Source organism: Falco rusticolus, chromosome 2 (assembly GCF_015220075.1).
Source record: "Falco rusticolus isolate bFalRus1 chromosome 2, bFalRus1.pri, whole genome shotgun sequence".
In the NCBI taxonomy this organism is placed as follows: domain Eukaryota; kingdom Metazoa; phylum Chordata; class Aves; order Falconiformes; family Falconidae; genus Falco; species Falco rusticolus.
The window spans coordinates 62,758,061-62,783,491 of NC_051188.1; the positions used below are offsets into that span (position 1 = coordinate 62,758,061).

At 44.0% G+C, this 25,431-nt stretch overlaps 1 protein-coding gene across 2 annotated transcripts in view; it reads right to left on the reverse strand.

The window, feature by feature from the left end:
• The window catches only part of IRS2 (insulin receptor substrate 2), a 31,700-nt gene extending 6,819 nt beyond the window's left edge, over positions 1 to 24,881 (reverse strand). Inside the window, exons 1-2 of one of the 2 annotated variants that reach the window (XM_037377324.1) lie at positions 21,002 to 24,881; positions 15,802 to 19,649 (exon numbers count right to left, since the gene is read on the reverse strand). In XM_037377324.1, the coding sequence (XP_037233221.1) occupies positions 19,624 to 19,649; positions 21,002 to 24,512 (3,537 nt within the window). In that variant the 5' untranslated portion in view covers positions 24,513 to 24,881 and the 3' untranslated portion in view covers positions 15,802 to 19,623. Of the gene's footprint in view, positions 1 to 15,801; positions 19,650 to 21,001 lie in introns of those variants that run through there. The other variant, XM_037377325.1, reaches the window with a different exon arrangement.
• Positions 24,882 to 25,431: the final 550 nt, after the last annotated feature.

Sequence of the window (25,431 nt, forward strand, 5' to 3'; positions counted from 1 at the left end):
GTAGGGATTTTGCAGCCAGTTATTTGTATTACAAGGAGCTTTATAGTACTTTTAACTCTTGTGTCAAATAGTTAAAAATCATAACATCTTGAATTGTGTTAAGATAATCATGGGGAAAGATACTATCTTCTAAAGTGGGAAACACAGCACTAGATTATCTGGAAAAAGATGATGCATGTCAGCACCTGCAAGTACTTCTTATTTTTTTCGCCTGGCATATGCACAAAAGGCTAAAATGTTCATCTGCTGGCATGGCCCCACAACTTATGAGTGTCAACTTTTATCCAAATGTACTAAAAATCAAAGTAATCTGTATTTGACACCATATATTTACATGACTAACACTTATTTTACCTGCAATCTTACACTAGAGTTTAGAGCACATGAGTCTACAGTAGAAGTACAGATGATGATGAGGGTTATGCTTAGGTGGTTTCAGAATTTGATATAATTTGTGTTTCGTATCATTTTGTTAAGGTTCTTATACTTTTTGTAGTATGAATAACTAAATTTAAAACATAATCATGTGGAAAATAAAGGATTAAACTTACGAATGTCATTATAATGAATTTATAGCTGAAGCGCTGGTCCAGCAATACATTTGCCATATCAATTATAGTAAAAATAAGCACTTCAAATTTAAAATTAAGAAACTAGACATGCTCATTTTTCCAGGATTAATTTAATATAGTTGCTATTGTATCTCTTAATTTCAGAGCTACAGCCACTGTGTACTATTAAACAAGTTTGTATAGATGTGATTTAATCCCATGATTGGGGATAAAATAAGATCAGTAAAAAAATCTCAGCATAGTACTATCTGAAATGTGTTCAATTATCCTCTCCCTTCCAGTTTGCGTATAAAATCATTTAAAAATATTACATGAAATTAAACAAAATCAAGCTGCTTTCTCCAAGCAAAAAAAAAAAAAAAAGCTAGGAAAAAAATGTTTAGTCCTTTTGGCCTTCCACTGGGAATTTGTAAGAGGGACAGAAACACACATACAGAAGCAGATGTGGAAACTATAGAAAATTTGCCACTGAAAAGATTAGTCCATGGCAGCCATCCAAAGAGCCACTCAACAGTTCACATGCACAGGATTTAACCATCACGGAACAAGAAGTCATGCTCTCAGCTGATGACCATTTGCATGCAACTGGAATTGCCCCCCACCTTACAACCATCACGCCATTCCTTTATCAGTGCAGATTCAAAACCCAACACTGCAAACATGGTCTCAGGTGGTTGGCTTGATTTTCACAGCTCCTTCCACCACACCAACAAGAGCACACAGCTCTTCCCAGGTACAGACCCAGACAGCAATGCACAAAGTCCAGCGACACCACTTTGCATACAAAACGAGGCTGGAAGTTTCTTAAGAGAGAGAATTTTTGCAAAACAACATGCTCACCTTACAAGTGCTGAAGAGCGAGGGAGGAAGGAATTAGTGACTAATACACCAAACTACCTACCAACCCCATCTTTGGAGACACAACAAAAACAACTGAATTAGCACGTCTGCCCTGACAGCATACACCAGGCAATACTCAGCCAGCCTCTGCCATTCCCAATGTATACCTCCACATCTCTAACCTATTCAGCCTAGAAGGTGCTAGTCATTCTAGCTCCTTATAGTCAAGGAGAAGAAACTGGCACTTTGAAGCAACAATTCTCCTCCCCTATTTCATATTAGGATCAGATGAATAAGAGTTATGAAAGATCTCCAGGTCTGTGAGGTATATGACTTGGTATTCATTTTAGGAGCAGAGACCATATCCTTTTACACACCTTTACAATTGCTGGGAAGTTTGCTCAGCTGGAATGTCAAAGGCCTGTTCCTCTTCTAACATGTATCAGTAGTCATTAACGAGGGCAACAAGGTCTGACAAGAAGAGCTCTTTTAAGTAGAGCTTGATATTCTCAAGCTGAGTGGACCCATTTCAGGCAGGGAATGGCAGCAGGGGTAGGGGGGATCTAAAATATAATTAGACTTCTGGTTAGATCCACAAGCAAGAACCTGACTGCCCTTCTACATATCAATGGCCAATACCAAAGTCCAACAGCTTATTCTCAGCCACTACTTGCCTCCATCCACATGCCTGAACACACAGTGTTAAGAGTGCTTTCAAAAAGCTTAAAAGCACACTTTTTCTCTCTCTCACTTGGGAGAAAAAGCAATCTTTTCCAGTGATTAAACTGAAGAATTATTCATATTAAAAGTTTAAATATTCATGGGAACAGGGATAAGGGCTCATGTAAGTTGTGGAAGTCATGTTCACTCTCCCTTTCCATTACAGTGAATATCTAATTATTCCATGAAAAAAGCTTCAGTAAAGAAATTAAAGAGCCCTCTGCCAAAGAATATGTGGCTGAGATGTGCTCGGGATGGGAAGGTGGAGGCAGGACTGAGATTTTTTTTCTTCAGTCAGAAAGGTACCGGACACTGGTCAGTCCTGGGCGAGTGCTCTAGCCACATAAATATTGTGGCAGGGGAACAGAAACACTTCATCCAGGCACTCTTTGAAAGACTGATCCCTGCCTTCATCGCTGGATAGTTTAGGCAGCTAATATCAAAAGAAGTTTCATATTTACAAAGCCTTCATGGAGACTGGAGCATTCCTCCATCCTACAGGGATACATTAATCTTCCAGAGCGCAGCATGTTTGAAAACACAAGGCCTTCCTCAACTTTCACAGGTTTTGTAAACTGACTTTCAGACTGCTTACCAAGGAGACTGACACACCCCTGGCATTACATACATTAATTAATGCATCTAACCTGACATCTAAATGCACTGAATGGCAACATGCTCATTAGGCTGGCTGCTGCAGCTTTTGGACTTTCAAGTTAGGAGGTATGTCCACAGAGATGTTTCTTCTCACAGAAGAAATCCATGGGGAGTGAGGGCAGAGAAGAAAGCAGGGAAGAGCTAAGAGGAACAATCTTGTCACTACTGCTTTCTCTTGTCACACCCTCACTTAAAACTCTGAGCATCTTGTAGTAGGATAGACAAAGATTTTAAAGGATGCTTTTCAATCTCTATCGATGCCTTTCTAGAAACCTTTTGTGTTCTCAGTGTTATCAGTGTGAATCAGTCAGCAGGAGGAGTGAGGGAAAGACGAAGCTAGGCAAGAGGTTGCAGACTTCACGTTCCATGATGAAAAGACATCACCACCCCCTAACCTCCACAAAATCATTCAGTGAAATGAGAAAAACAGCACAGAACAGCAGCACTGAAGCAGGCTGAAGAATCCTCTGATCCTCTTTCTCTGACACTGGGCCAAAAGCAGCTGCTTAAGCAAGACTATAAAAACCAAGACAAGCATGTGGAAATACTGTCCCAAATTCTCATCTAGCTTCTAATGATTTACCTATCAAGGACCTCCTGCATTTCACTTTCCTTCATGGAAACCTTTAGTACCCTATAGCCTGCAGTTTACACCTGAACTGCAAGAAGATGATTTCCTTCTGCTTGTTCTGAACTTGCCACAGGTTAGTTTCATGCCTCCATTAAAGCTGAAGTCTTACTTCCCATGAGTCCATATATCATCACAAGTTGTCCTTCCTTTATACATCGAGACAGGCAGCAACAGGAACTGCAGTTCCCCCATACGGATGTTTCCCATCTACAACCTGAGAGCACAATGGAAAGGCTCAAAAAAACGGTGCCCAAGCATTTCTATACAACCCTGCAAAACTGAGAAGAAAAGCCCCATACAGCTGGCCAACGTTTTCTGCAGAATTCCTGGGAGAAGAAAGACTATGCTATACGTTAACCTGCAAAGTGTTCTAACACTTTGATGGGAAATCAGCTGCACCGTGTATGTGGACTATGGTAGAGGGAAGGAAAACAAATTCTGTGTGAGAAAAGAGAAAAGTATTCACAGATGTACAGTGTTTCTCAACATAGGTAACTACTTTATTTTGGCCATTTACTTAATGTCTGCTCTTTAGGACAAGACATTATTCTTTTTACATAATTTCCTAATAGGTCCCAATATTTGACAAAGATAGCTCCTACAATTGATTTTCATTTTAACCAAACCTTTCTCAGTAGGTTTACACAAAGATTTCCACCCCACCCACCCACCCATTTTTTGGTTTTTAGGTTTGCTTCATCCAGATTTAAAGAGTATTTTTTCATGAGACCAGGTCTGGACCCCTTTCTTACATTGAAAGAAGAATGACCTGATGTATTTTAGGCAATATTGCTTAGAAAATGTAACAAGTTTACTTTCTCAATTTTGTATCTTTTGAAGTGTCATTACTGAGTCATTAAACAACTACATATTTCACTTCAGCTACTGTTGCATATATTATTACCCCTGATCTTTTAAAATTATGTCTTCGAGTTCGGAGTTGTTACTACAGCACCACAAAACAGGTTAAGCCCTCAACATTTTTGCTTTATTCATTCTATTTAAACAGGAATTCAAGCTTCTATATACAAATGTATGGAGAAAAAAAAAAATTATGTGAATAAAGCCAGAGTCTCCTTATTTTAAAGGCTGCTTTTTGTTCTGTAAACTTTTGGGGGGTTATATTGCTGTTGTTAGAAACCTCTGTTAATGGAGTCTATAGTTCCAGGCACTGCACATGCATATAGGCACAATATACTTTTCTACTAACCACAGAAAATTAACTGAATAGAATTGTGATTATGACTTATCAAATGTATTGTTCCTGTTAGCAACACATAAAAGAACTAAAAAAACCCAAGCACTCCAGAAAAGTGCTTGGAAACAAGCTTGCAAAAAGAATTTGGAAGACTGAATTTATGAGACAAAGCCATTACACCACCACCTTGTGAGAAAGCAAATTTCCTCATACTACCAGACCACTGACAAAACTTTCATGGTGAGTGGGAGCCGGCACCAAAGCACAGCCTTACTAATTCATCACATGTTAGGGACACAGCTCCCAGCTGCTGCTCAAGCTCTAACCAGCATGTTTTCCTCCAAGCAGAGCAAGCTGTTCCTCATTGCATCACCGCTGAGCACCTTCCTTCGCTTCATTTGTGACACACCTTGGTACTGACTCTGCTTGGGATACCCAGCCACCAGCAGTCCCAGGTTCAGTATGCTGTCCCAGACATACTACACAAAGATGAGAAACTACCTATTCTTTGTGAGTAACTTACTTTTTTAAGCCTTAAAAAAAAATATTTCCGCAGGAACATTATTTCTGACTTGACTCTGAATTACAAGTTTAGCTTATCGCTGGTCAAAAACATTTACAGATTTATTTCTGCTCATTACAGTATTACAGCTGGTATTTCATAATCATCTGTGCGTCTTGCTGTATTCAGCTATACTCCTTACCCCTGGGGCATCTGTTAAATGTAATTTATGTAACACAAAATGAAAATACATTAATTCAGTCTTAGAAATAGATTTAGGAAGAGAGGAGACAGTCACAATTTAAGATAACCAGAAGTGATGATGGCTACACCTGAAACGAGGCAAGTAGGCTAGACCAACAGCCCTGAAGTCCTGAGCTGTAAGCAAGATTATTATGGGAAGCCACCAGGGAACCCACTGCAGGGCTCAGGGGCTCCCTCCCTGCCTGAGGCTGGGTTTCCCCCCTAGATGAGTATCAGGGGACAGGATGGGGGTTGGAAGATGATGCAAATCTAAACCTTTTTCTGTCACTTCCCATGCAGTCAGAAGTTGACTGAGGAGTCCATGCCGTGAACCCAGGGCCTGGAAAATGTCCTGGTCCCACAATTCAGACATGGGATTTGGGAGACAGATCCTGCCCAGAACCGAAAGAGTTGAGTTTAAGCAAATGCTTTACAGTACCTCCACAGAGAATGATCAAAACGTCTTACCCTTTTCTCAGGTGCACAATGGGGCTATGATAATCTCTCCAGATAATGTTTATGAAAGTACTCCTAGGCAGCTTGTTAACGACCACGAGCTGAACCCTCATCAACTTCCTTGGGACTGTAGGCTTGCAACCCACAGCTAAGCTAGGCACATTGGATGCTGTCTGAATGCCAGATTCACAAATCTAGCAAGGTGCCCTGTCCCTGTTGATTTCAACACCTTCGTCTGCTTGAGCCTTAGTAATTACCAGTCCGCAGCAATCCAGTAAGTCCCCTTGAAAACAGCCACTCTTCCTCTAACACAATCCCCCAGCAGACAGTTCCTATTATTCCTTCAATAAACAAACCAACACCCACCCTAGTAATCAAAGCAAAACTAAGTCTCAAAAAATTTGTATATTTCTTATTTACAGATGGGATCGTATTCTCCCTTGCATCAAATGCATTTCTGAGAAGTGCTAGAAAAACAAAATAAAAACCATTTTAATGTTGCATTTTTAAAACCAACAGAGGCACCTGTAATTTCCTTCTCTGAATTTCATCTTGAGATGAATTAGCTTTTCTTTCTGAAGCTGATGTGGACTGTATTGCATACAGAAGCTAGTATTCTGTTAGGACATGAAAGGAGAGGATGTGTTTTTGTCACATGGGCATCATAAATAGCATCTGCATATCACTCCTGGAGGCTAACTAGTGCTCTGTTGGGAAGCAGAGGCAAAAGGCTTAGTAGACTGTTTAGAAAAGTAATTTTGGTGGTTAAAATTTATCTTCCGAGACACCAGTTTCAAAACTCAAAGCTGATCATAAAATAACTTGTGATAGCAGAAAGCATATACAGTAATTACCGTCTCTGTTTTATTCATATTTTACTTTCTTTCTCAAGCAAGAAACACAGATTGTACTGAATGAATGAGATCGTTCCCAACTCCACTGGATGTGTCTTGAATCCTCCACATCTAATAGCTTACTGCAGAAATAAAGTGAAGTCCACCTTCAATAGCTCTGCAAGACCAAACAGATGCTAAAGCTCCACTTTTTAAAAAGGCAGCTAAAGAAGGTGAATGCAAAATGCCAAATTTTACCTACCCTAAGGAACAAGAGTACCTGAGACATGCAGTAAATCTCATCTCAGAAAACAGCGCTTATTTCACTGTTTTTCAGCCAAGACCTACAGTACAAAATGTTACCCCCCAAAGTCTTTGTTAAAACATGAGAAATACTACGCTGTCAGACCACAGTGTGTTTTCACAGAACTTTTTCAATGTGCTCATTTTTTCACTTTCTCAAAACTTCAGTTTAAAAAAAATACAAAAAAATTAGTATCATTTAAATACACTATTGCTAACTCCAGAGCAAGATGCACTTTTTTCCTGAAATTACAAGGGCTCTCAGTAAATATTTACACAAACAGAGCTGTACTCTACTGTTTCACCAGTTCCATTTTTATCTCCTCCCAAGTGCTTTCACACAGGTGTCTTTTTTTTGTTTTATGGCTCCCCTGTTTTTTTGGCCAGTAAACATTTTTATAAGCAACCAAAGACACTTAATTTTCTTGAAGAGGCTCACTGGTACCTCATAACATTTTTGAAAAATACTTTTTACTTATAGCAATATATCTGACCACACGACTATATAAATGACACTGTCATAGTTTTGAAATTGTATTATATTGCTGGGACTGTTTCTATAAAACAGATTAAACCCCATCTTTGTCACTTAAGATGGGATACTTAAGAGTTTGGCTCTAGTCCCACAATGTTTAGCAAAGAATTCCCCTAGACTTCAGGGAGGCTTTCCAGTACATAAAGACCTGCATGTATCTTCTCCTACTGCCAGCATCCCAGCTCTTTAAAGCTGCTTAGGACATGTCAAATAGGTGTGATGAACACTTCGGGACATCATATTAAGGAACTATAGTTTCCTGCAGGATACCACGCAGTGAGTGAGACTTTGTAAAGCTAAAAAGCTGTTCTAGAAGGATGCTCTGTGAAGAAAAGGAAAGATCACAGACAACGCACATGAAGAAATACTTTGCAAAAGTATTTCCCCCAAGATGTCTGTGCCTTTAGAGCCCAAGTTTGCTTCCAGATGCTAAGGCCCTGATACCACTGCATATTTCACATACTGTGATTGACCAGGAAATACATTGAAAAGTGTTCAGCCAACAGTGCAGCAGCTGCATAGCTAAAGAAAACACAAATCCCTTTTAATTTCACATTTACCGAACAAGTACAATACATCATCAACTAACTAGAGCACAGCCCAGGTCAGGCAGGAATACTTAGCTACGCCAGCTGATCCACATACAAATATCAGCCTCATTTCAAGTCCTTCTGCTTAAAATAGACACCACACAGCAATTTTGATCTCACAAGCCTCAGACCTCTGGAAGGTAGATGTTCCATTTACACCAAGCATATAGGCTCCTTCTATAGTCAGGGAAGACAGGTTTGTGCTGATCTCCTAAGTCTGGCCTTGATCAGCCTCTTCAATACTTACAAGGTACCTGTAACCTTCCAGTGACTACTTAAGGAAGCCAGAACCTTATTTTACAAGGACTGTTTTGGTAGGCTCCTACTCAGGTGCGAATGAGGTGTCTACAGACTGCGCCAAACCTCTCACTTCTATGTAAAGTGCATGAACACTGACTAGATGAAAAAACCCACCATATATGTGGAAATCTAAAACAGGAATATGGACCCTTGGGACATACTGGGAACACTTGAGCTGGACTCTGCAACACAGAAGGCATTAAGCGGAACTCAGAACACCTGCATTAAGTTCCCTATGATTCTAAAGTCCTGTGGTCATCCCGTGGTTTAAATGAAAATATTTCTGCCTTTTAATTATGCTTTTGTCATCAGACTAAAACAGGAGCCCAGCACAGGCAAATTCCAAAAAACCTGTTAGGAAAAACATGGATAAGTGGCCTTCTCTGGAATATCCTTCCTCAGCTTGCAAATAATCCCATCCTGTCTGCTAAACAATCCTACTGAAACTTTTCTGCAGCAATTATAAGACGCCTGTTTACAAGGAGGAAAAGCCAACCAACCAAGCTGGGGGCCTAACAAAGGGCACAACAATTTTGAGCACCTTCCACTTTGATGCCTCAGCATCTCCAATTGTTGTTAAAAAAAATCTCTTAAGTTAAAAAAAAAAGACAACAACCAGATTCAATTTCTGTTTGAGACAAGAGACCACAGATACACTTTCCTATACAGCAGGAATAACACTTGAGCAAAATCACTTCACCATTTCCATCAAACACATGTAAAAACTCTGAACAGGCTGTAAATGACTGGTTCCTCCACATCACAGCTTTCCAAATTGTAGTCCATGGACTACTTTATACTGTATCAGAGGTCCTTATTTCCAGTAGCTATTTTTAAAGTACATTGAAAAAATTAATTGAAGTAATTAATTATTACTGTTCCAGAAAGATATTCTGTGGTCACCAATGGCCCAAAAAGGGACTTCAGACAATCCATGAGAAAGAAGAGAAATGGTTCCAAGCCTCCCTATTAATCTCTCATCACTGCTATGAAAAATCTTGAAAACCTCTGTCAAATTAAAAGTTACTACAGCAGCAGCAGAGAATTTTAAGAAAGGTGCCACCATGTACACAAAGACACATACTAAGAAAAAAAAAAAACAACCCTGCAGTAGCATCTGATCCAATGAAGAAACAGAATTTCAGACTGGAGACACAGATGGCAATGCTCTTCATTCCAACAGTTAGAGCCATAGCCTCACTATGCTATATCCTGTACCAATATGGGTACCACTTATTTCCAGTGGTTTTCCAAAAGTAAATCACAGAATTTGGATGAGTGTTTCCTGCTCCCAGATTAAATGACAATTACCCAATATAATTATTTTTAGCATGGTGCTCTTTTTAACCAATGAGACCACAGGCTTTTATGTATCAAATACACTTTATTCCCTTCTTCCAGATAAAAATTTGCTTTGTTTGTATCTGATGCAAATAATGAGTTACGGCATTCTCAGACATACCAAAATGTGAAACATTTCTTTAACTACAGAAGCAAAATGAAGATCATTTGCAGGTACACACACACAAAAACACAGCCCAACTAATGAGTAACATAGAGACACTTCACAGCCCAATAAAAAATGGGTTTACATGATAAAAAAGATTGCAGAGAAGTTTAACATACAGTTCAAGTAAAAGACTTATTTGTCTACTGTTTTGCCATCTTCAGCAGAACTTAACAGAATTTTGCCGCCATAGTGGAAAGAAGAAGAGTTGGCTGTTCAGGTGGCCCTTTACAAAATATATGGGAAAAAGCCTCAAGACGACAAGTGGAAAATCAGATAAAGGGGCTGGGATCTAAAGCAAACTAATAGGAAATGCTAAGAATACCTTCAGAGTTCAGATACCTGACTAAGGACAAGATGTATATGCTTCAATCCGCTTGCGGTGGAGAGTCTAAAGTTAACTCCTACGCATCAGTTCTCAAAAGAGCTCGCTATTCCTCAGGTACATGCTCTCAAGTACCAGCACCTCTTTTTTTTGTTAGTTTGTTTAAAACTTCAGCGTTCTTCTTCTTCTATGCTTAATTAAGGAAACAGAGCAAGCTGAACTATAACGACATGGAAATCACTAGTAAAAATCAATACAATTATACTCTTTGGCAAAGTAAAAATAAGGAGAATACAAGCCTGAGTCTACACGACCAAAAATAACTCTCAATATGGTTTTTAAAATAGTATGGTTGAAATGTTATCACACTGTAGAAGTGACAACAGCCAATCTATGAATACAAAGAAAATGGAAAAGATCTACTGAGGAGTGAGAAGAATACAAAATGCCACAGTATTTTCTCTTAATATATTGACAACACAGCATCCACATGGCCAGTATGGCAAGTTAAAGCTTGCCATGTTTGTGACCTATGAGGCAGACTCAGGACTGAGGGAATAATTTCAGACTGGCAGAACACTACAAATGACCTCTTGCAACGACTCTGTCAAACAGCAGCATGGTATCCAAACATCCTACACAGCTCATTCCCAGCACAGACCAGCTCCCTCCGTGTTCAGGCACACCAGCTTGACTGTGCTCACTCAAGCTGCAAGATCCAAGTCTATTGTTTCAACTTCCTAGCACAGTCAAGTGTACTTTTATTAAAATGAAAGTCCATCAATTTATTTCCTGAGGGCTGAATTATAGTTCTACTTAAAATCAATAATAAAAATGTCCACCTATTTCACTACTATGAAGTTCAGACTTTTTTTTTTAAAAAAACAAATGGATGAAATCTCATGTTACCGTATCTTACAAAGCTTTTAGATTACTGTCACTTGAACATTCATACTAACAGGAAAAAAAAAAAAAAATTAAGAGAGGGCCTGGACTAGAAATCTAAACTTACAGTGCTGAAATTACACTGGTGCATTTGTATCTGGAAATCATCCTATTGGCTAACATTCAAAAACTCAGTACTACCCATTTATTTATTTAGAACCACACAATCTGCTATTTATTTTAAAATACACCAGCTATGGTTAAAGTTAAAAAGGTTATCTTGACAAGATTTCTATTTGACATTTAAAGATTAAAACAGAACAGTGTAATAAGTTACCTTTCCATAGACGTCCAAGAGAAAGCTATATTATCCTAGCACTCCTTGGTGCACATTAGAAACTCTTGCTGGTATTTGTGAGAGTAACTGCTAAACTATTGGGATTATAACATTGTAAGTACTAACCATTTTAAGTTTATGACCAATTCTCTCAACTATTCTGTGCCTCAGGATCATGTGTGTGTGTGTGTGTTTATTTCCAATTCTCCTCCACATAACCACTTCTCTAACTACTGTTAAAGCCATGAGCACTAATTCTGTAACTTCACCACCGAGGGGATTATGTACCCTTGCATTACGTTATACAAGTTCGATTCCAAATCCAAAGATATATAATCAAAGTTTTATACTAGACCACAAGTAATCAGTTGTAAATAATTTCACTATGAAGTGAATTTTTGTAGTTCACAAACAACTTTAATCAACATCACAAATCTTTATCAAGAGTTTCTGTACAAGATTGTTACAACAAAAGCATAACTTTTTGTTGTGTTAAAGAGTCAATATTATAGTTATATTTCATTACTTTTGGCAGAAATAATTACTCAGGACTGAAACCTGTAAAAGGTGGAAGTCTACCCTCCTATCCTGTAAAAGGTGGAAGTCCACCCTCCTATAAACTTTACCAAATGTTTACATCACAAAATCAAATGATGTTACAACACAAAAGAGTGCAACTGCCTTACAGAAAAATTTTACCTCCACCTTCCTGATCCAAATCTCATTTACACAAAAAAAGACTTCTTGTGTGGGAATCGGTGAAAATTTTGGTTAGATACATCACCTGACATTCGTCTGCCTTTTAAAGTAAACTAAAAACACTCACTGAGTTTTTGAAAAAAAAAAAAAAAAAAAAAAAAAATCAGTATCAGAGAACATGGTAAAAAGACTACAGAGGAAATTCATACCATGACTTCTCAATAATTCAAGCACTGGAGAGACCACTGTAGTTGAAGCAGTCAACTTGGTGATGTAGAAGGGTTCTGCATTAACTACAAAACTGATGAGGTTTGCATCCATTTGTCAATCCTAGTCTTATCTCTTTTAAATAATGCTAAAATACAACATTACCAGTTATTGCAAATAACTTTCTATAGCCTGAATTATCTCCATCAGTGAAGGCAGACTAAGCCAGCATCATTCTTGTTTTCTTGTCTTGAGCAACTGTTAAACATTACTGTCTCCTACATAAGAGTTAAACCTAACTCTCCCCCAAAAAGGCTGTCAGATGTCTTGTTCAATCATCTTGTGACTTCTGGTGAGCAAAAGCCTAGATCCAAAGAAAAAACAAAATCTTCCAAATTCTCATTCCATACATTACTTTGACAATGCTATCCAATTTAATAAGGGGTTAAACTGGACATTAGGACTGTCTTAAATACTGTTTTTAAATAATATACTGCCTAGGACACAACATGAGGCAAACCTAAAACTGCTTAGATCTTATTTCATTGACATGATTTTCCCACCGTTACTGGAATGATTTATTGATTTGTCTTTGACTGAAGAGAAGCAAAATCCTCTCCCTCAAGCTGCACTTACAGCACTTGTTCTTAGTCTGCTTTAAAGTATCTGTGAAACAGATATGGAAATTGAGACCCAATGGAACAATGAGTTTCATACCGTACACTCATCATCATGGCATGTATCGAACAGATTTTACTAAAGCATCACTTGGAAAAGCTTGGAAAATTCTCCACCATGCCTTACGGTTTCTAAGAAACTTCTGCTGTTACTGGTATCAGCAAGTTTGCTATTTTGGCATCACACTAAAGCCCTGGTGCCTCCATTTCTGACCCCTTCAAACAAAAACAAGCTGCTCAACAATGTCTAATCCGTGCGTCATGTAATCCTGCTTAATACTCTACAAACTCTGGGTAATATTTGGGTAGTTTTTAAATTTAGCAAAGAACATCCTGGCCTACTTCAAAGATACCCTCGCCTTGGGTAGCGTCCCTTAGAAACGTCACCCACACTCATTTCAAAGAAGAAAAGCAAACACACATAAATGCATAAGAGAAATGAACAAAAGATGAAATAAGAGATCCTGGTCTAATAACATAATAAAAACATACGCTATTACAAATCAAACTATTGAAATGGAAACATGAAGATGATGTGAGCACCAAACACACCACTCAAACAACTAAAGAGACATTCCGACTCTCGACGCTGCTTTGGCCACATTTACCAGTACAAGACAGAACCCTGTGCAGGCACACCTCTCCCCCTGCTTCCAGCGAGGGCAGACTCTGCTGCAGAGGACTGTGGCATGGCCAGCTAAATCATGCAAGCCTTCCTCCCATCCACACAGAGCAATTAATACAAAGTCAGCTACCGCTCCGCCAGAGAAACAGAAAATCCCTTCTTTCAGACATCGTCTGCTTCCTGCAGCATCACTATCCCAAAAGTGGCTCACACTGCAGATACTACCAAAGAGGTCTAAATTAAATTCCATTGTAATTCTTCAGTATACCGTCCTGACTGTCCTTCCTAAGATCCCTCAGACCCTCGCTGAAGGACAAATATGTTCCTATTTTGTTTAGGCTGTCAGGCAGACACTCTCCAATCATTAGCCTCTTGTCAACAGCGATGCTGGGGTAGATTACTAGTGCGTACTGCTTGTAATGGCAGGTGCATGGCCCTGGGGCTGCCATCTGCCAGGAAGGAAGTGTTCTCCTCTAGGATGCTGAAGGGATTGACAAATCATGTAAACAAAACACTGAATCATTCCTAATCTATGGAATCAAGCTATTGCATTACTCTTCTGCAATGTAGATGTTACCAACAGAGGTGGGGGCTTAGGTTTGGGTCTTGGGTTGTTTTTTTTCCCCCCACTTAACTATTTCTGTGGTTGATTTACTGAGATAAAAAACAACCTCTAAAATAACTTTTATTTAACTGGACAGGCAAGCCTTGATTTGAAAACAAACAAACAAATACCCTAGTATCAAAGATGTTTATTTTGGAAAGTATTTCCCTGCTGTTAACTTGTAACATACGTCTTTCCAGAGCATATTGCCCTTCACTGTGCGCAGGAACTAGATTTTTTCAATCACTATTTTTGATACATCTATACACAATTTTGGGCCACCATCAATTCATTAAAAATTTCAGAACATCTGTTTTGAAAAAAAAAATTAAAAATTGAGAGTAAAAAATCCCTGGATAGTAACAGAACTCTGAGTATAGTCTTTGGTCTTTTAAATCCATTTCCAAAGGGATTTCTCAACAGTGCTAGTTTAGTGGCCCATTTTTCACCTCAGCTACCAAGCAATAGCACAACTCCATGCAAATGTGCACACACTTACCAGACTAGTCGCTGCAATCATACTTGTTCAGGAAAGTTACTCATTACTGTCTAACTGGCAACACACAGGAGTTTACACACTACTGCTGTCTTTAGGTGCGCCTCAAATGCTAACGCTTTAACGCTCCATTAAGTGTATTTTTTAGGTGAGGTTCTGTAAAGATGTAATCTTTACAGTGATTTTTCTGTGGTTTGGATCAGGCTTATAATACGTAAACCTTAAAAGCTTGCTTTAAATATAAACACCTACAACCCTGCAACAAAGGGATTCGTCCTACCTATATAAGTGTGGAAACTGCAAATACAATGTAAACCAGTATTCCTGGTTTCTTCTACAGCTGACAGAGGTGCAGGGGAGAAGTTGGGCTACTTTGTAACTTGCATTTAAAAGACATGGGAGCAGTCACCCTTGCTGGCTCTGTTTACTGCGGCTGCTTCTTGTGAGCGCCTGGCAATCTGACTAACCCAAGATGCCCACATGCTGGACAGCTAAAGGCAGTTCAGACAAACACAAGTGTAAAAAACAAAACAAGAAAGCCTTTGGAAAGGCTGAAGGAGGAAAACCAGCCTTTTCAACAACCAGCAGCAAGGGGACCCCTGAGCAGAACTTGGCTTTTCAAGGCTGTCACTCTTGACATTCTGCATACATACGCACAAAAACTTTAAAAACAACCACATGCCAGACAACAGACACACAAACAAATCGTGTATGAACTTTGGGGTCACCATACCATCTTCTAAAAACTCAACGGGTGCTCCTGATCTCTGTGTATACACAGACCACTTCTAAGTAAACACTGTAAGAAACTACAACAAAAAACAGTGTTGTGAAACCCTCATAACTACACACCCCAATTTATCACATCAGTCAATATACTCACTTCAAATTGCCATTACACACACTGCACCGACATAACATTAAAACTTCCACAAACTCTGCTGAAGTGTATCATAACTAATACACAACACACCTAGGCACAAAGAGAAAACATACAGACAACCAGTATAAAAGCATACTATACCTCAACAAATTGGGAAAAAGAAAAGACCCCAGATATAGGCATTTCTTTATGTGTTTATTACTTTAGAAAGAAACATATTAACATAAATAGTGCTTTAGAGAAAATCTGATATAAACAAAAAACACCTGGATGTACCTATGTTGTCATTTAACTGCCTAATAGGAAGGAAAGTTAGATTACACACACGAACTCTAGCTTAATTTTTCCTTGGATGCTTGCTGCGTTTCAACCTTTAAACCACTTCAACATTCCAGTGTAATTAACGCTATTTAAAATAATAGTAAATCAACCGTAAAGAAACCTATGTTACTTTCTCCTTATTAAAAACAAACAAACCACCGTATAAAACATGTCCTAATACTCTTTCTGTTCACACATTCCTTTATCCATTTTACTTAGAAGCAAATGTTAGTCTCTGTAGCTATCTTGAAAGAAATCATGTAATCAGAAGCAATCATCAACCTAAGCATTTCCTCTGCCTTGAGCAATGACTGTACTGGTTCATTTTAGAACAAATCCACCATTCAACTTGGTCTATAACAATTTATCTTAAATGACTCAAAGTAACCATGACATTCTTTCTAAGAGCAGTATAGCTAAACATAAAGTATAAAAAGCAAAATAAAAGTCTAATAGATGTTACGCATTTTAATATTCTATCTGCTTGTAAAAAGCTGACATCCGTATAATAAACATGATTTAAAATATCAAAGGCTTCATTTAATCTCAGATAACTTCAGTTTACATTTTGTGTTTCACAAGTGGCACTGCTGGGTTCAGACCTAACCATTTTGGTTTGGCCGGCTGTAAAATGCAGTCTGGAAGACAAGAAATGAATTTCTAGAGGTTTTAAAATAAAACCTCAGATTTTTAATTCTAATCATAAGAGATTTAAAAAATAAAACTACGTAAGGTATTAAATGTAGTTATTTCTGCTGTTAATTTTGATGTTCCCGCAGAACTTGCAATAAAAAACTACTACAACTGATTTATTAAAAAAAAATTTAAAAAGATGTATAGATTTCTAACACAGCATATAGTTCTTTTAATACTTTTAACAAGTCATTTTAAAATGAATACAAGTTTTGTTAGAGACAAACGTTCTCATGCTGCTCTAAGAACCAAAACTTAATGGCAGTTAGCATATCAGAGGAGAAAAAAATTAGTAATATAATTCACTGTGCAAAGCAATCCCAAGGAAAAAGGAAGCAAGGGTTATGTCTTCAATAATCTCAAATGCCATTAGAAAGACACAGGAAGAGATTTCTCAAGATAGGCTTTTTATTGTTTAGGTGCAATCATAAAACCCTCACAAAAGTAAGAGCTAATTGACAAGGCAGGGGGGTCATTATTATCAAAAATCACCTTGTTATGATCTTAAGTTGATGCATTACAGATGATTACTTCTTTAAATAAATCAAGACAAAGGAAACTAACATAGGAGGAGAACAACCCTCAGGGTTTTTTTGCACTATTACACACAGTATTTGTTCAGTTTCAGAAAACTAGACCAACTACTAGAAACATGTACAAGTTACAAAGCATTTTGTTAACGGAAAAGAAAACAAATTAAAAGATAAGCCACCAAAGCTCGGTGTTTTCAATTAAGCAAAATTCCCTGTTATACACCCACTAAATTTAACAGGAATTTTACTTAAGATTTTCACGATTACACATATTAACCCCACCAAAATAGAAACAAAACTCCCATTTGATTTCAATGGAGCTAAGATCCACCATAAAAAGTCACATCATTATTGGATGTAAACTGTCATAAATATACTGGAATAAATAAATTACACTATATGAGAAAAATGAATGTAAATGTCTCTATAAATAATGAAAACCATACACAGTTCATATGTTTTTAAGCCAAAAAAAAAAGGTCATAATTTAAGAACAAAGGCTAATTGTCAGCAAGTAACAAGTTTCAACCAACCAGCAACAGTATTTTATTTACACATCAGATGAAGGCAAGTGTTTCTCCAATTCTTAAATATTTGCACACTTTCAGAACACAGTAAAACTAAATGAGCCAATAATTTCAAGCAACCTTTTTAATTTTTCTGTTTTGACAGCAGCTGTGGATGCACTGACTTCTCTTGCCACAACAGGATAACATGAACAGAGATTTCCAAAAGCACAGCACTCCCTACAGCAGAGGCAAGTTACTGATAGCAGAGAGACAAGCTACATGTGAAAACCAGCCACCTTTAAAATATACAAATAATTTCCCTTAAAACACTTATCCACAAGAAAACACATCTACTGCTACAGACATTCAGGGAGAATTCAAACTGGTTTTTAACATGTATTTTACACAAACCAAATTATTAATTTACTGGGAAGGTAATTACAAGGAGCTTCTTTGTATACCCTGTATCTCTTGAGATTCTCCTGTTCTAAACACTAAATATATGTGGATTATCCACTGTTTTAAAATTGTTAGAAACCTCTCTTGGTTTTTGAAGAAGTACAGCTTCTTAACTTTGCTAATATAGTTAAAAACAAAATTTGAAAAAAGTGCAAACTACTAAGTAAACAATGCTGATTATATATAAGCTATCTTTTGTGCAAACCATTAATTTTTAGAAAATTAGATTCTCTCAACTCTACCTGAATTACTGTGTTAAAATAATCTTGCCTATGCTCAAAATACAGTTTCCTTAAATTGCATGTATTTCTCTGGAAAACACTAAATTCTTAGTAGTCTCCCAAATTACAGTGTTTGAAATTCACATACACTGGCACAATACTTGGTGATCTTTTTTAAACAAACTTCAGTGTAAAATCCCAACGAAAACCAGAAGGAAAACTAGGAAATTTGCAAAAGCTAATGACTTGATTCAACTTACGCTGATGAAGTCCTTTGTGATAAGATTTCTCCTTCTTTGTGCTATGACTTCCCCAGCTTGCCTGCAATTAACCCGAAGCCCTGTTTTTTGGTACCTAACCCTGCGTGCTGCTGCCTGCTGATGCTTGTGTAAGGTTTTTCCTTACCGCCTTGGCCTGCTGATACTGGCTACATTAATCCCTGAGCCCAGCAGGCGTGCACGCTTCTCAGGGAAGCAGGGTGGTGAAGACAGCCTTGCCTCCTACAGAGAGAGTAAACCTCAACTGGCTTCCCCGCACCACTTCTCGCTGCGGTCTGCATTTACAAGCTTACGGAAAAGAGGAAAAATAAACACGCATGCAGATTAAATATTAAAATAAGCCAAGCCTATAACCACCCTTTTGACAAATATATGGCAGAACCAACACCCCCCCCCTCCTCTGTACACTGTGTACCAAATTAACAGGGTTATGTTTATTGCATTAGCCTTTTGTTTACTGGATGGGAAGGGCAACAGCGGGTTCCCCATTTATCCTGCTTTTCGCCTGGATGGTGACCAGGCTGCCATCCACTCCAGGTTTTCCCGGTAACTGGTGCCCGCTTCCCGCCACCTCCACCCCCACCCTGCTTTAGGGTCAGCAGTTTGGGGAACGTTGTGGAAATAGCTCTTTCCCAACATGGGGCTTGCTTTGCGGTTGGGGCTGTAGGTGGCTCAAGAAAAACTCGTTTCTGTGAAAAATCAGATTGCAAAGCAAAGGGCGTGACGATTTTTTGGTGGCCGGGAAAACAATCCCAAGGGTGGACAAGGACAGGGGGAGCTGCAGCATCCCCACCGCTCTAAGTCAAGCCACAGGGATCCTGAAAACGACCCCAGTAAAACTAGAAGCAACAAACAAGTAACACTCTGCCCTCAACCCTTCCAGTCGCTTAGAATAAGAGTTCATGCTTTCAAACTCTGACATTTCATTCAACAATCCTCTCGTCTTAATTAGGTTCAAAGCTTGCTCTGCAAACGGTGGATCTCTCATCTTTTCCATCTTCCTGTACTTCCTATCAAAAGAGAAAATATTTTCTTCTTCAAAATCCACTAACTACTAAGAAAACAGAAAAAAAAAAAACCAACCCTGCAAGTGGCTCTTGCAAACTGTCGCTGTTTGCCTATTATTGGTGACCTCTATCAGCACTGTGAATACAGGAGCAGTACCTACTCCCCTCCAAGCAACTACTATTAGGTGGTATGTTGTTTCACCTAGCTACACCCATAAACGTAGATAGCACAGCCATATATGCATACGGGTTTAAAGTACCACATCTTGCATATATTCAAGAGCAAAGAAAATCCCTACAGTGTCTCATCATTGACTTTTAATCCCTGACAGACCGGCTGTTCTGTGTGCTCCCCAACCAGCCCCCAGTTGTGTAAAAATTCTCACTCCCTACGAGGAGGCGGGTTGCTATTTTGGGATGTTGTGTAAATGTGTGTGTATTTCTTTGTTTCTTTTTTTTCTTCTTTCAAACAGCATAACTAGCACCTCAAGAAAGGAACAGCTACATAATTGAAACCTGAATTCTCTCTCACCCCAAGTTTCAGATTTCTTCAGTTTGCTTTTGCCTTTGAACACCCAGCGTTTGCAATCCGTGTAAAAGCAAGCCAACCAACTGGTCATTCATGCTGGGACTGAGCCGCCAGCTGGGACATAGTTACACGCCACCATAGGGTGGGCCTTTAAGTGAAATGTGCGATACAACATGCAATAGCGCGTGCATACAGTGACTTCTGGAAAGAATTATTATTTTCTTTTTAAATTCACATTCCATGCTCAGCGCGATTTACTGTTAAACTTTTGCAAGAGAGAAGATATTTCAAAACCAAGATATTAAATTTATCTTTCTCATTTTGATATGATTGACCTTCCCAGCTAGAGAGCCAAGAATTTTTTTGTAACCTGATGTCCCCAGTCTAACAATCCTGAGTTTTTTAACTCAGTCATTTTACATTTTTAAATAGTATTTAGAAGCCGCATTAACACAAACTATTCTGGTCACATTTTCCAAAATCTTACATCAGAAAACTCTGAAGTACAGCCCAAACATAGTAACCGTGTAAACATTAGCTTCTGGGGGGGGTGGGGGTGGGGAGACACGACCCGAAAGTACACGCTCATAATAATAGCACAGTTGAATTAAAATATGAAGAAATACCCCAAAATTAAACTTTTTCTTATACAAAGAGCCAGCGAGTTCCTCCAGGACTGTTTATTACAGGACACATTGGGGGTAAAAGAGATTTTTAAGAAAGCAAGGAGGGATAGTGCTCTACCTGACAAAACACAACCCCGCGGTGAGCAACAAACACCAAGCACAAACACGCATGGCAGGCACTGTCAGACGTAGCTACTCACCTTTCACAGCACTCGCTTCTTTCAGGTTGTGAGACAGAAAGTCTATGCTGGCATAGGCGCTCATCTCCAATCTGTTGATTCCCCCGTTCAGGACATGCCTGGCTTTCGACCTGGCTTTGTCACAGCTTGCCAGGGTCCCGTCCACGACGTCAATGGCGATGTAGTTGAGGCCGTTCTGGAAGCCGGCCGAGGTCTCCCGGCACATGGGGCTGCTACCCTGCTCCTCCTCCAGGCCTTCGTTTTTCCTGAGGGACACGTTCTCCACTGAGGCCGAGTTGTGCCGTTTGGGGTTGTGTGCGAAGGAGGGGGACACGGGGGTCACAGTGGTGGTGGAGGAGAAAGTTTCCGAGCTGTGCCTCCTGCGCCCCTGGGGATCTGCCCGGATGACCTTGGCCCCCCGGTTGGGGTCTGGGGGAGGGCTGGAGAGAATGAAAGCCTCAACCCCAGAGAGGGTGAGCCTCTTCACCCCAGCCGTGGGGCTGGTGACCCGGGCACTTTCTGACTTCTGAACGATGGGTTGCGGTGGGGTAGTGGCCATGCCAAAGGTCATCTCTGTGTAATCCCCACCGTCGGATGGGCTGGACGAACAAGCCACCCCCACAGCTGCCTTCAGGTAGCGCCCATCGGGCTGGCTGGTGCTGGAGGAAGAGCCTGGAGAAAGCGCTTCCAGGGAGCCCACCGAGACCGTGCCCGACTGGGAGGGCGACTGTGACCCAAAGTCAATGTTCATGTAGTCAGAGAGAGGGGAGCGCCTCTGCCCAGTGCCCGAGCCCAGGGAGGAGGCTGGGCTGTCAGCGGGCAGTGAGGGGGGAGAATAGACAGCAGCATCCCCAAAGTCAATGTTGATGTATTCACCGGGGCTCTTGGGCTCGGGCGGCAGAGGGTGCTCGTTCATGCAGGGTAGCATCGTCCGCAAGGTCTCCAAAGAGAGGCGGCTGGGCCGGGCCACCCGCTGGCACCGCTGGCTCAGGAAGCTCTCGGTCCGGCTGTGCCGCAGGGGAGAAGGCACCGTGTGGCTGGAGGGGGCAAAGGAGCCCGCAGGCGACTGGCCCGCTCCACACGCCACCTCCTCTGGGATCGTCCTCCCCGGGGAGTTCATGAAGACGTACTGGTCGCTGTCCTTTGCCAGGCCCTGGCTCTTGTAGGAACGGGGCAAGGAGCTGTACGAGTAGCAGCCAGGCTTGGGGGGCTCGCTGGAACCGTGCCCTGAAGGAGCAAAAAAGAAGTCCGGGGGGGTGAGGGAGGGAGCCTGGGGCCCGTGCTGGGGGTCCCGAGGGGACATATTGATATAGTCGCCATTACTCAGCCTCCCGTCCGAGCTCTCCACGGACAGCTTGGAGCCACACCACATCCGCATGTACCCGCTGTCGTCAGGGGAGCTCTCCCCGGGCGAGCTGTTCTTGTAGCTGCTCCCGTTCCCGGGGGACCCGCCACCCACCCCCGCCCGGGGCTGCAGGATCTGCTTGGGGGCCGATACGCTGGTGGGGCTCATGGGCATATAGTCGTCGCTCCCCCGGCTTCCCTGCCCTAAGGCTGCGGCCACGCCAGGGGTCATGGGCATGTAGCCGTCATCTCCCCCTCCTCCTCCGCCTCCCCCCCCTGCCGGCGGCCCCAGGTTGGTGCTGCTGCTGCCGGAGCTACGGTGGGAGCCGATCTCGATGTCCCCGTAGTCCTCGGGGTAGGGGGTGTAGGTGACTTTGGGGGAAGCCCCGGCCTGGCAGGAGGGGAAGAGGCGGCCGGCGCTGCCGGCGAAGGTGGCGCGCATCAGCGTGTACTCGTCGAGGGAGGCGGAGGAGACCTGCGGCGGGGCGGGCCTCTGCCGGCACGGGGTGGTCAGCGAGTAGGTCCGCTTCCGATGGCCCCGCTCGGCCGCGGCGTCGGGGCACGGCCGGTAGCAGAGGCGGCCGCTCGGGGGCCGCTCCATCGCCATATAGCCGTAAAGGTCGGTGCCGCCCCCGGGGTCCCGCACCGGGGGGGTCTCGGCCACCGACTCGGGGGTGTTGCTGCGGTTGCTGGCAGTGGAGGAGGAAGAGAAGGGCCGCAGGTCGCCGCCCGGGCTGGAGCCGTACTCGTCGAAGGACATGAAGCCGGCGTCGCTGGGGGAGCCGGAGACGGAGGCGCTGCCGCTAGACGGGCGCTGCGGGTGATGCGGGTGGGCAGGCTCGGAGCCGAGGCCGCTGCTGGACGAGAGGCTAATGGGGCTGGTGGCGGAGGGGGGCGAGTGGGAGGCGGGCATGGACATGGAGCGGCTGCTCTGCAGGCCGCCGCCGGCCAGCACCGGCAGCAGCTTCCCCGCCTGCCGGCCCCCGCCGCCGCCGCTGCTAAGCGTGTGCGAGCGGCTGAGGGGGGTCCGCACGGGGCCCGGGCTCATGGGGCTGCCGGCCACCGAGCCCACCCGGCAGCCGTCGCCCTCGCTGGCCGTCCGCACCCGGCACGGCGTGCACTTGGTGCCGGTGCCGGCGGCGAGGCTGTCGGTGCGGGAGCGGCGGAGGAGACCGGTCTGGCTGGGAGGCAGGTTGACCAGATGGTGGTGCCGGCGACCGGGCACAGTGATGGGGTGGGTGGCAGAGGCGCCGCTGCCGCCGGGCCCGGCGGCCCCTCCGGAGGAGGAGGAGGAGGAGGACTGGCTCTTGCTGCGGGGCCGGAACTCGGACAGCTCCTTCAGCGCCTTCATGGCCTCCAGGATGGTCTCGTGGATGTTCTGGGCCACCACCGAGTCGTCCGCCTGCATCCAGAGCTCGCCGGGGCCGGTGGCCGCCGAGCGCCCCACCTCGATGAAGAAGAAGCTGTCGGAGTGGCCGCAGCGGCGGATGTTCATCAGCTGCAGCGTGACCGTGGGCAGCTCGCAGTTGAGGCGCACGAACCCGATGGTGCGGGCCGAGAGGCACAGCCGGTGGACGCCGGTGAGGTTTTTGCTCTGCCCCAAGCCCTTGGGCTTCAGCGTCACCTGCCAGACCTCCCGGTAGGCAGCGGCGGCCGGGGTGATCAGCCCGTAGTTGAGGTCCTCGCCGGCGGCGGCCAGGGAGGCGGCGGCCGCGCCGCAGGAGGCGGAGAAGGGGGAGGCGAGGTGGCGGTGGGGGGACCCCTGGCAGGCAGCCTTGCCCTCGTTGAGCAGGTCGGTGAGCGCCCGGTACCAGCCCTCCTGCTCCTGCTCGTTCTCGGCCGCCACGGCGAAGTACTCGTCCTTGGTGTAGAGGGCGATGAGGTACTTGTGCTTGGCGTCCGCCCGCTTGTTGATGTTGAGGCAGGAGTCCAGGGCGATCACCCGCTTGGGCGCCCCGGACTTGTTCCTCCATTTCTTCTCGCTCTCGTAGTACTCCAGCCGGGCGCCCCCCGCCTCCTCCCCGCCGCTCGGGCCACGCAGCACGAAGAAGCGCTTGTGGCCGTGCTTCTGCTTGCGCAGGTACCCGCACTTCCTCACGCCCTGGTTGTTGTTGTTGTTGTTGTTCAGGTTGGGGCCGGGCGGGGAGCTCAGGGGGGGCAGCAGCCCCAGCACGGCGGGGCTCGCCATCCCCGACCCCGCGGCAGGAGAGCCGCCCCGCTCCTCTCGCTGCTGCCGCTGCCGAGCGGGACCCGGGGGGCCGAGCGCCGCGGGAAAACGGGAACGGGGGGCGGGGAGTGAAGCGAGTAAAATAAAGTTATTCCTCCGCGGGAAGAGCGCGGCAGCCCGAAGCCGCGGCGGGGTCCTCCGCCGTCGCCTCTAGGCAGCGGGTGCTGCCGGCGGCCGCCCGGCGTCCTCCCCGGCTCGGCTACCGGCGGCGCCGCTGCCGCTCTCCGGCCGCTGCTGCTGCCGCTGCTGCTGCCGGCGCCGGCGGGAGTTTCGCCGTAAGTAACACATCGCGCACCGAGTGCCCCAACTAAAGAGCAAAACAACACGTGACCGCCGCCTTACCGAGACGCTCACACACCGAGACAGGGCGGGGCTCGGCCGCCGCCGGCACCGCCCCGCATTGGCCGCCGCGCCGCGCGAAAGACGGCACCGACCGCCAATGGAACGGTGGGGCAGGCCCTCGAACGCGAGGCAGCGTCACGCCATTGGGTGGCGGGAGCCTCGTCCCCCACCCCTTTCCGTCCCCTCCGCGGCGGGCGTGTTCCCGCCCACAGCCTCCGGCCCCCCTCAGGCACAGCGGGACCCGCCCCCCCCTCCCCGCCTTCCGCGCATACAGCCCGGAGCGCGCCGGGCCGCGGGAACGGCGGGGCGAGCCGGTGCACCCGGCTTGAGCCCCTGTGCCGCCCCCCGCCGTCCATGGCAGCCCGGCGGGCGGGACACGGGTGGACATCGGCGTCGCTGGCCGCGGCCATCAGGTGCTGCCGACCCGCCTGGCGTGGGGCCCTCCGCCCCCGGAGCGGAGCTTCCGGGCGTGCGTGTGCGCCAGGCTCCCCCCCGCACACCCACACACACGCGTGTGTGCGTCAGCCCTTCTCGCACA